This window comes from Xiphophorus couchianus, chromosome 22 (assembly GCF_001444195.1).
Source record: "Xiphophorus couchianus chromosome 22, X_couchianus-1.0, whole genome shotgun sequence".
Taxonomy (NCBI): domain Eukaryota; kingdom Metazoa; phylum Chordata; class Actinopteri; order Cyprinodontiformes; family Poeciliidae; genus Xiphophorus; species Xiphophorus couchianus.
Window position 1 is genome coordinate 26,782,649 of NC_040249.1, and position 11,728 is coordinate 26,794,376.

At 41.6% G+C, this 11,728-nt stretch overlaps 1 protein-coding gene across 3 annotated transcripts; it reads right to left on the reverse strand.

Annotated features, from left to right (window-relative positions):
- Positions 1–5,012: 5,012 nt before the first annotated feature.
- LOC114137554 (oocyte zinc finger protein XlCOF19-like) lies at positions 5,013–8,266 on the reverse strand. 3 transcript variants are annotated; one of them, XM_028006239.1, is made up of 4 exons: positions 8,171–8,266; positions 7,658–7,727; positions 5,259–5,896; positions 5,013–5,174 (listed from the first exon to the last, which is right to left on the reverse strand). In XM_028006239.1, the coding sequence occupies exons 2-4, from the start codon at positions 7,718–7,720 to the stop codon at positions 5,105–5,107; spliced, it is 771 nt and encodes a 256-aa protein (XP_027862040.1). In that variant the 5' UTR covers positions 7,721–7,727; positions 8,171–8,266; the 3' UTR covers positions 5,013–5,104. The 3 variants fall into 3 exon arrangements, with proteins under 3 accessions (XP_027862040.1, XP_027862041.1, XP_027862039.1); XM_028006240.1 differs by having other exon boundaries at positions 5,343–5,896; positions 8,171–8,265; XM_028006238.1 differs by having other exon boundaries at positions 5,013–5,896; positions 8,171–8,262.
- Positions 8,267–11,728: the final 3,462 nt, after the last annotated feature.

The window sequence follows — 11,728 nt, forward strand, 5'->3', positions numbered from 1 at the left end:
AATATAGTCTGCAGAACGTGCCATTTCTTTTATCCGATTAATCCTCAGAATAATCAATTACAAAAATAATCATTATTTGCAACCCTAGAAATCATCTCATTTATCCATAGTGTTTTACAGCACACCATCCATTTTAACAGTTATTTTTGTCTCTGAGTTTATACTTTTATATATATATAAATGAAGACAGAACAAAGCACATTTAAGCTCCTTAATCGTCCCAGCTTTCAGAAGCACTTCTGGGCCTGTGAGAGGAATCTGTCACAGCTACGAAAAGTGGGACAAAGGACTGTCAGTCACAAAGAACAGGGGAAGGGACTAAAAAAATTATTCAGCCCCCCAAATTTGTCAGGCCTGACTTGAACTAACGATGGGTGAGATTCCTGAAGAGCTCCTCCCCGTAGCAGAAGACTGTAAGTCTCTGTAGCCTTGAACAGAGAGAATGTGGTGGGTGTGAGCCGAGTCTGACAGCTTCCAGCCAAGCCTGCAGCATCATGTTTCTCCACAGAGTGTTGACGAGCGGCTCTGCTGTCATGCGGACTCCTTTTACAACTGAAAATACTTAGATCAGAGGGCGATGGCAGCTCAGCTGGAACTGTCTGAGAAACCCCCTGCCTCACTCGCCGCCTATCTGCTTGGCTGACCACCCTGAGATATCTCCCAAAACACAATTTCTGGAGGCTGACTCCACTATGAGATCTTGTAAAGGATATTTAACTTATTTTTTTTCTTTCTTCTTTTGCTTACTTGGTTTCCAGGTGAACACAACACAGTCTTGGTGCGCCCAAACGCCGCTTTATCTAACCGACAGAGGAGTGGTGGAGGCAGATGATAGATGAGACGCATAAGTCAGGGCTGAATTGTATGGGTGTGAGGCTTGCTTAAAATTCAAAATGGGGAACATCAGAGCAAAGCTGTCAAGCAGTGTGGAGGAGTCAAGATAATACAGAAGCAGGGGGAGAAAAAGAAGGTAACTCTGTAGAAACATCAAGAAATCCAGCTGATTTGAAGTAAGCCCACCTGACTGACAGTTTGAAAACAGAAAGCAGAGGAGAAAGATGGAGATTCAAATGTGCTGGTGATTTGTGTTTTTTTTAACACCTTATTCTGCTCTGGCTTTTTGTTTTTCATTTCGGATTCACATCATCGATAATCGGTGTCGATAATATCTACAGCCTTTAGTGGAGCACTGACTGAAATTTCTTTAGAGAAGTCTGTTTGAATGTGTAGTTGAAACCAAGAGTGATGGGATAGGGAGTGATGTGCTTCAGTGGAACAGGCTTTTTTCATAAGTTCATAATTATGATTTTTTTTTGCAGCCGTTATGTCCGATCTGCTGGTGCAGAATTATGATGCATGTCTCACTTAAAAATCAGATAAAAAGTGACTGCAGACATTTGAAATCTATCGGATATGTATCCGATTTAATTCCACATATGGAAGTGACACAGATCGTATTTTTTTGGGTGAAAAGATCGGAATTGGGTTGTTTAGTCTGCCCTTAGAAAATCAGCTTTGTGTCAAATATTGGCCAAAAAATCACATTTGGACCACATTTGCATGCAGTGTGAACACAGTGTTTGCCAACTTCCTGTTGTCAGACAAGTTCTCTTCAGCTTTTTATATATATATCAACATTTGAGAAGACATTTTGTATTTCCTCGGGTTTTCTTCGTCTGATGTTACAATCTCTTTGATCATCTAAATTATGTAATTGTGACATAGAAGCCAAAAACCACAACGAAGTCTGTAATACTTTGACTGCAGTATATTGTAATGTCTGAGAGCGCTGCCGTCTCTCGTTGGGCCTGGAGTGTATTTTTTACACGAGGACTGAATAAATAAATAAAGGTATGAACACCAGGGCCACATGGAGAGGTCAACGTCATAATCATAAAATCCTTCACTGTTCAGCTGCAGAAATATCTGCAAAGCCTTTTCCGAAGCAACCAAACACAAAGCTGGATATTATCGCCTACTCTTTGTTCTTTATGTTGCAAAAGCACCTGACTTAATTACAATCCGCAGCTCCAATAAGCCTAATCATAATTGAACAAATGCAAAAGCATTTTCCTTTTTATTTATGCAGATCTATCCTCCAGACTCTTGTTAAAGCAAACAGTAAACAAGGGAGGTGAAGGTCTTGGACACAGTGAATCATTTCCCAACCTGCAGAAATTGCATGCTAAAGCTGGCATGTTGTGTATTGTAGCTGCTATGTTTTACATCAAAACCCGGGTCCAGCTGGCAGCCATCAGAAACAATAGCAATGAAAAGGAGCGACAAGAATTCATCCTTTTGATAAGATTCTCTCAAACACACCTGCTGCCGGAAATGCCAGTAAATGTCATCTGTCTGTTTTAGGCTTGACAACATACACAGAGACATTCTCGTTTTTTTTCCCCTTTCTCTGTCTCACCTTCAAACCCAGCTGGAAGGACGAACAACAGAAAATCGCGGTTTGAATGAGTCACAGGGAATTGAACCAGCTGTGTCTTTCACACTGGATAAAATTGGGAACGGTGAAAGGATACAAAGACTGCTGGACTATTCTTCATTCCTCAGTCATGTCTCTTTGCAGCAAGGCCATAACAACGTGACTCGGTTTTGTCATTGCTTTTTTTCTTTTTTCTTTTACATTAGATCAATCAGTTTTTACTGTGCTGCAGAAATAAGCCAAAAATGTTGACCATAGTGACATCAATCATGTATAATTTTGTGATTTGAGCCCATAGATTATAGAAAATTACCAACATCACTCCACAGTGAACTGATGAAGTCGTGCAAAAAACAAAAATTTGCAATATTTCTTGCTGAATGTTGTTCAGAAAAGCTTTAATTTATGGCGTTCTTTTTCATTTATGCTTCATTGTTGTGTGTTAAACAATGACCATTTGAATTTTTTTTGTCTTGTACACTGGAAGTCAGATTAATTTTTTATTTTAGGAACAGATATTTGTATCATGATGCACAAAAAGAAAGTGCACTCAGTTTTTGTTTTTATCTTAAGAGAAGGACCAACAAAACAGAGTGCAATGGCAGTGTTTAATCTTTTACCACAGAAGAAGAGTACTTGGTTAATTTAATAAAAATGCTATTAGTAATTTTTAAAGCTTTAAAACAATTATTGCCAATCATTTTACAAAAGTTATCTTAACTCAAGTGATAGAAATAACAGAAGGCAGTACGATTTCAAAAGTAAAATTGTTCCTGATTTAATGTTGAAATTTGAAAAATATTGTTATTAATTTATTGTCCAGCCCCAATTTCCCCATATGTCAAATGAAATCCAAATGAAAATGGAAGCAAATCCTGTCTTCAACACTGCTTGAAATTACTCTCATGCTTTGCAGAAATCTCCAAATGTCAATATGTTTGAGCAAATCTGAGTGTTGGCAGATCTCACTGGATGACCTCTGTTTGACCATCAACTACAGGATTTTGGTGACTGACACACTGGCTGTAAATATTGATTTAAATTGCGTAGCAGCTGCAGAGGGTGTCGGCAGGTAGGCTGCTAAATTTACAGTAAAATAATAAAAACGTTCAAACACGTACAACCTGCAACATGTACTTTTTTTCTGATTCTGTGAAGTGCAGGCGCATGACCAGGCTCACCCCTCCAAGGCTGTCAGGAACTGCGAGAACCACTAACATGATGGGAATAGACTGATACCAGGTCGTTTTTTTTCCACGGAAGTCTTGTTCAGTATAAAGGTCAGCAGTGCAAAGCTATTTTCGAGGAGGGGGGAAAAAAAATCTCACCCACGGCTTTGGGAATACTAGGAGAAATGTCTAGAGAGATCAGAAACCATTTCGTTGTCACTGACCGATGCACTCACAAACACCTCTATACACTCAGATATATCACATCAGACACAAAGAGATGGAGGAGTGTGCAGAAGGAAGAAAAATGCTGTTCCAGTTCAGCAGTCAAGCGCCTCGCTGCTCTGGCTTCTCAAATTGACAATTTTCTCAAACTGTTATCCAGAAAGATGAGGGAGCTTCCTTTATATGCGCCTGAAGAGACGGCTCTGTGGACAAGTAAGCAGGTGTTTACTCACAAATGAGGCACGCACACTTTCACAAGTCCTGGACAGAAATTAAACCATTTGAATAAGATGTCGCAGCTGGAAAGAGGACAGCTCAGCGGTAAGATGTGGAGACCAGTTTCATTCTTCATTTCATCTGTGTCCTCGCTAAATTATCACGATATAATTTAAAATGTGAAAATCTCGCTGCATAAAACCAGGAATCTAAAACCACAGTAATAAGGCTTATTGAGCAAGTAAAAATTGAATAAAAAGAAAGACTCTTGCTCCCTCTAGTGGCTTTGTTGGATGGTTTCATCAGTCGTTCATGTTTGCTTTTTTTTTTGCAAACTGGAAAAATAATACTAAAATATTTGGAAAAAGTAGTAAGTAGTATTTATTTATTTATTGTTCATTATTGTCATGAACAAAAACATAAATAGAAAATATAAAGTTAACTTACTCTGGGAGAGACAGCTGGTGATAGGAGCTGGCTGCACCCATCATAGCCACATGAACCCCCCTGGATCGTACGTCACCAGCTTTGTCTTCTATCGCAAATTGCAGCGATAGAAGAGTCAGAAATGTCTCAGCCATACTAATAGTGTGACACCATTGCTCGCGTAACAAATTAATAGTGAGCATTGGTTTTCCTGAGCCACCTTTAAACACAACATGAGCGCTAAGATGCTCGCATAGGTTTTAAACCTGTGCGGCAGCTTCATCTCAGGTGACGGTGAACTTTCACTCAGGTCAAGGTGACCTGTTAACCAGCTAAAGGTGATATACTTCTATATCACGTTAGGTATATAACTGAATTTAGCCTGAAATATTTCAGGCATAAAACCTGAAATATTTGAAAAAGTACAACAGTAAAATGTTTGAAAAAGTAAACTAGTAAATGACAAAATTCCAAAACCAAACTCAAACAACCCCTGATCCTGATCCTGTTTTTGCTACAAAAAAAAGACGACATGACAATTTATTTGCATGCTTGTTATTATTATTGATATAAATGTTACAGACATGTCGCCATAGTGATAGAAAGAAGTTCTATCACTAGCTTCCTTGTCTTATACGGATCTGGTTTTTTCGTCTGTGTGGATTTGCTGATGACGCTTCAGTCCTGAAGCATATCTGAACCTCTTCTCGCACTGACTGCAGCCATAAGGTTTTTCACCGGTGTGGCTTTGCTGGTGACACTTCAGTCTTGAAGCATATCTGAACCTCTTCTCACACTGACTGCAGCCATAAGGCTTTTCACCGGCGTGGCTTCGCTGATGACACTTCAGTCTTGAAGCATATCTGAACCTCTTCTCACACTGACTGCAGCCATAAGGCTTTTCACCGGCGTGGCTTCGCTGATGACACTTCAGTCCTGAAGCATATCTGAACCTCTTCTCGCACTGACTGCAGCCATAAGGCTTTTCACCGGCGTGGCTTCGCTGATGACACTTCAGTCTTGAAGCATATCTGAACCTCTTCTCGCACTGACTGCAGCCATAAGGTTTTTCACCGGTGTGGCTTTGCTGGTGACACTTCAGTCTTGAAGCATATCTGAACCTCTTCTCACACTGACTGCAGCCATAAGGCTTTTCACCGGCGTGGCTTCGCTGATGACACTTCAGTCTTGAAGCATATCTGAACCTCTTCTCACACTGACTGCAGCCATAAGGCTTTTCACCGGCGTGGCTTCGCTGATGACACTTCAGTCCTGAAGCATATCTGAACCTCTTCTCGCACTGACTGCAGCCATAAGGCTTTTCACCGGCGTGGCTTCGCTGATGACACTTCAGTCTTGAAGCATATCTGAACCTCTTCTCACACTGACTGCAGCCATAAGGCTTTTCACCGGCGTGGCTTTGCTGAAAAAGTACAATAGTAAAATGTTTGAAAAAGTACAATAATAGAATTTGGCAAAAGACAAAGCATAATTCAGCAGAAGCAGAATTAGGGAACAGATTTGGGAAAAATAGGTTAGTTTGAGATGTTTGATTTTACTTATTTGATTTTTTCTGCTACTGAAATTAAGCTGGACAGACCCTCGCAAAATTGCCTTACTAATAAATATTTAGCATAAAGAAAAATCTAAAAGATGTTGTGGATAATCAATGAATGTGTCGCCTCAAAATTCTTTGCTGGTCGTAAAATAGCTGTGATGCTTGATTCTGGAGAGAAAAAGGTGGAAAACGTTTTATACGTTGCTTTTAGCCCAAAACTATATGTAAAACAAAACCCTTGGGACTCGCCCGAGTTATTAAAACCAACCTGGCTCAGTAACAATTGCACATTGTAGCAAAGAGAAAGAGCGACCATTAACAGGTGTGCTCAGGTGTGTGAAACTAGTTGACTGCTCAGTCTGGCTAACTCACAGGGGGAAGCAGGTTGGGGCACCTGGATGGAGGTCGTTAGGAACCTGGCGAGTCTTTTACGACAGGCCAGCTTAAACAGAGTTTTTCTCAGTTCCCAGCAGATTTAGGAAACTCAATTTACCCGTTAGATGGAGAGCTGGTAGCACGTCTCACCCTCTCAGAGGGAGAAGTAGAGAGAGAGGGGTGGTGGGTGTGCAGCAACAACACAGGAGGAAGCTGGAATCAAACCAACAACCTTCCGATCACAAGACAAGTACTCTACTCACAGAGCGACAGTCGACCCATGGCTGCTAATATTATACAATAGGACAGTTGCATTGAATTTCCACAACAGAATGACAAGAAATGTACCAGTAATGTATTTTTTAATCTGTTTTTCTTGTCATTGAGTTAAACTATCCTATATTTTTACTTAATTCAATTATTATATTTTTCAAATGTTTTATGATAAATAACTATCTGCTGAAGAACAGTGTGAGGACAGGGATGTTCCTCCAAGCAGTGGGTTAGTTTGTGCGTCAGCTCAGGAAAACAGACCTTGCACCTGCAGCTGAAGAGGGAAGAGCTGAACAGGTCCTTGGAGAAAGGTTATTGTGTGACGATTTGGGCGGGGTACTCTCTTGATTAAAACTGTTGTTGGGGGTAAAATCTCTGATCACTTCAGGCGTTTTGCTGTCAGAAGTGTGATCCCTAAGATATTCAATTCAATATGAGTAATTTTACCTCGCTGACTCTTTGTGCTGGTTTAATCCTTCACATACGAATCTAGGGAAGGTTTACTGATTTCTTTAAAATGACAACAGATTTTCTATAGTTAAATGTTTATCAAAGTGACAAGTCCTGTAACATTTGTGGCTCTAAAAATGTGTTGTTTTTTTGATTATCTGGACTCAAGGAAAGATGGTTCTTCGGACTGTAAAGATTCATCTTTACAGTCCAAAAGGTTACAAAAGGTTTCAGACCTCTTTTGTAAGCTAACATAAACATTTGGGTTTCGTTAGGTCAGGTAAAACCGGTCACAGGGCAACGAAGAAACATACAGGACAAACAACAAGGCACACACACACACACACACACATGCATACTTATAGCAATTCAGAGAACCCAAATTAAAATAGATGTCATGTTTTTGAAGTGTGGCATGAAGCCAGAGTGCACAGAGAAATCCCACGCATGCACAGAGAGAACATTCAAACTAAATGCAGAAAGACTATTAAAGTAGCACTCAGTTTCCCAAAAGTTTTAATAACAAACCTCTTCCAGGGATGTCACTGTGCTGGTTTCACCAGCCTTCTCTTCCATTAGATGTTCCTCCATTTCAGTTCTGCGTAAAACAGACATTCATAACATGCAAAATAGAACTGATGTTATTTGCATAACAGTAGCAACAGTTTCAGTTGAAACTAGATATTTAAAAGAGACATCCTGACTTCACACGTTATGATTTGAAAACAGTTTTAACTTCCAGCTTTATGTCAGCTAGCTTTACCAAAGTTAAATATTGTCACTAATTCCTCAGAAAAGTTCTCATTTCTGTTTTTATTTTTCAAAGTCTTCATAAGCTAGGCAAACTATCCAATTAAACAGATGCTTTGTAAACTCATTTATGTTAACAGTAATAAATGAGAATCTTGAAACAGAGGGATGATTTCTGCTTTGCACATTCTAGTCTCAGTAATGACATGATTCTACATATATTGCAAAGTGAATTATTAAACGTCAGTATGAATTATTACAAATATATGTGATAAATAAGCATTTACTTACAGTTTCTTTGACAGACCTCTTCAGATTATTTTTGTCATAATATTTACATTTGACTGATGCTCTTATGGTTTCCATGGTAAGATTGTTCAAAGGATTACAGCTTCATAAACATGTTAACTCTGTGTTGTTTTAAAAAGAAGCAATAACAAAATTGTAAAATAAATAAATAAACAAGATCTTCTTACCAAATAATAAAAATACAAACACAAAGGAGTAAGTAGACTAAAGGAACCTAATTAGAACAAACAAAAATAACTAGAAACAAGAAATAAACATAATTAGAATCACCAATGAAGAACAGATGTGGAAAACAAGGCAGAATTAAATGGAAACAACAAAGGATCACCAAAAGAATCTGAGGAGGACGCAGGCAGAACAGCAGCCTTGGAGGACGCTGGTGGCGGAGCAGAAACCTGGAGGCTGATGGGACCCATGACGAAGCCCCGGAGGTTGGGCAGGAGACCGAAAGGACTCGGTGCTAAGCCCTGGAGGTCAGCCTGGAGACCAACGGGACTCGCTATGAAGCCCTGGAGGTAGGCCGGGAGACTGACAGGACTTGTTACGAAGCTCTGGAGGTCAGCCCAGAGACCGACAGGACTTGCCACGAAGCCCTGGAGGTCAGCCGCGAGATCAACAGGACTCGCTACTAATCCCTGTGGTCAGCCCGGAGACCAACAAGACTCACTATGAAGCCCCGAAGGCAGTCCGGGAGACCGACAGGACTCGTTACGAAGCCCTGGAGGTTGGGCAGGAGACCGACAGGACTCGCTACGAAGCCCTGGAGGTCAGCCTGGAGACCAACAGGACTCGCTACGAAGCCCTGGAGGTCAGCCTGGAGACCAACAGGACTCGCTACGAAGCCCTGGAGGTCAGCCTGGAGACCAACAGGACTCGCTACGAAGCCCTGGAGGTCAGCCTGGAGACCAACAGGACTCGCTACGAAGCCCTGGAGGTCAGCCTGGAGACCAACGGGACTCGCTACGAAGCCCTGGAGGTCAGCCTGGAGACCAACGGGACTCGCTACGAAGCCCTGGAGGTCAGCCTGGAGACCAACGGGACTCGCTACGAAGCCCTGGAGGTCAGCCAGGAGACCAACGGGACTCGCCACGAAGCCCTGGAGGTCAGCCAGGAGACCAACGGGACTTGCCACAAAGCCCTGGAGGCAGGCTGCGAGACCGACAGGACTCTCTAAAAAGCCCTGGAGGCAGGCCGGGAGGCACTGCTGGCCCCAAGCTCCTCATCTGATGCCTAACTAAAATAAAAACAAAACTAGAGTTCATAATATAACTCTATGATCTGGCGACAAAGGAATAGTCTGGTGACGAAGGAGACCAGAATTCGATGGCCTCAAGTTCCATGGCACCGCAGTCCTGCGGGCCTCAAACTCTCCAGCCAACATCATTCCAGCGTTAAGCTCTTCCGCCATCAGCCCCCAAGTGTCAAGCTTCCCCTGACACCGCAGTCCTGTTGTCCTCAAGCTTTTCTGCCACCGATAATCAAGCATAATGCTTGGAGCCCTCATGACACTTCTTTATTTAGAACTTCAATCTTTCATACCAATACCTGAGAGTGTCAATACACATTTTCAGAAGTTTATTGGAGAAGCCTCCGATCACACGACTCAATACGGGCGGCTGCACCTGTGGCTGGTCTGAAACTGATTGGATGTCTTCATGGGTTTCCTCCTCAGATGGCTGCTGGTTCAGCTGTTCCATTCTGACCCTTAGGCAATGGCTCAGCTCTACCACTTTAAGCTGCAGGTCAGTGCTCATATTCTCAAAGACAGTGCTTTTCTGCTCCAGGGCGGCTTTTTCCTGCTCCAAGGCTGTGATTATATCCTCCAATGCAGTGCTTTTTTGATTCAGAGCTGTAATTTTATGCTTCAGCGTGGTGTTTACCTTCTCCAAGTAGGTGTATCTCCACTCAAAGGAGTTTTTTTTCTGCTCATAGTAGTCGTTTTCCTCCTCCAAGATGGTGTTTATATGTTTGAAAATGGAGTTTTCCTGCTTCAGGACACTTTCTTTCTTTTCCAAGGCTGTGTTTTCCTGCTTCAGGGTGGTGTTTTCCTGCTTCAGGGCGGTGTTTTCCTGCTTCAGGGCGGTGTTGTCCTGCTCCAGGGTGTTGATTTTCTCCTCAAACGAGGGTCTTTCCTGCTTGAATAAGGTATTTTCCTTCTCCAAGATGGTGTTTACCTGTTTGAAAAAGAAGTTTTCCTGCTTCAGGGCATTTTTTTCCTTTTCCAAGGCAGTGTTTTTCCGCCCCAGGGTGGTGATTTTCTGCTCCAGGTTATTTTTTTCCTTTTCTAAGGCGGTCTTTTCTTTCTCCAGGACAGTGTTTCTCAGACCCAAGTCAGTGGTTTTCTGCTCCAGTGTGTTGTTATTCTCCTTTAAAGCTCTGTTTATGTCAAGCAGTTTTTTTAATTCCTCATCTTTCTCCCGAAGCAGCTTGTCTTTTTGAAGTGTAGCTTTTTCCATGTTTACTACTTTGATCTTCAGCTCCTCGACTAGGTTAATCAGAGACTGTTTCTCAATTGGCATCAAGCTGACCTCTTTCAAGATGTCATGGAGCTTCTGAGTCTCTCTAGCTAAAGTCTGTTGGTCAGAATCAGAGGACGACGCTTTACTGCTCTGATTCATTGTTGATCTGTTTTGTTTGGACAAATCCAAAAGCTGTTCAATGGTTTCCTTTATTATTATCTTGAAATGCTTTCGTTGTGAATCTCTTGTTCGGAGACAATCCTTCTACTTCCTCTCTCTCTTTCTTCTGCAATGGTTATGACCTTAGAATTCAAGAGTGCAGCGTTGTGATGCAAAGTGTGCATCACTCTTTGTGACATCAATTTGTGTGATGTCACAAATTGATGTCACTACCTCAGCAGAACAACTAGAAAACTGCTGAAGTTTGAATAAAACCAAACTTTATGGCTGAATGCAGCTCGGCTTAGCTGATGGCTATAGGAGACAGTTGAGCTGGTAATATATCACCAAGGCTTAAATCCACACTTGGGAGACAGCGGCTCTTGAGGACAATGGACTGGCACAGCAGGGTGCGAGGGCCAACGGTCAAAAGGAAACATTGTGCCCTAAAACAGAAAAAGGGGAAACGGGCGGGCCTGTTGACCCAGCTGATGCATATAGGAAGCCACCAAGTCCGACTCTCTTTCTGGCCATTATCCGCTCACTGGATAAGAAAATGGACAACCTCTCTCTAGCTAAGCAAGGTTGGTGGAATCAAATAATGTTCTCACTCTTTGGTTACCTAGCAACTCACTCATTCTTTGGTTACCTAGCAACAGCCTGTTGAGTCACTTTCGCAGCTTTCAGCCTTACCATAATTAGACGATTTCTGTGTTTAAAATCCATTTTAATAGCTATTATTTAGGATTATTTTCTGAGAAATTGAGTTTGATTGGTTTGAATGTAATCACTGAAATTTGTGGTTTGGGTAATGTTATCATTAGCCGAATCTACATGAGTTACAACAACATTTAATTTCCCTTTGGGATCAGTAAAGTTGAATTTTGAAGGCAAAATTTTACCAAGTATTTTTTTTTGACCA

What these genes read in the sequence shown, in the direction of transcription:
- LOC114137554 (XM_028006238.1), bottom strand. Translation starts at nt 7,720, where the DNA reads ATGGAGGAACATCTAATGGAAGAGAAGGCTGGTGAAACCAGCACAGTG. An exon ending in CAGTGACATCCCTGGAAGAG is followed by an intron (nt 5,897 to 7,657) that starts GTTTGTTATTAA and finishes GTACTTTTTCAG; the next exon opens with CAAAGCCACGCCGGTGAAAA.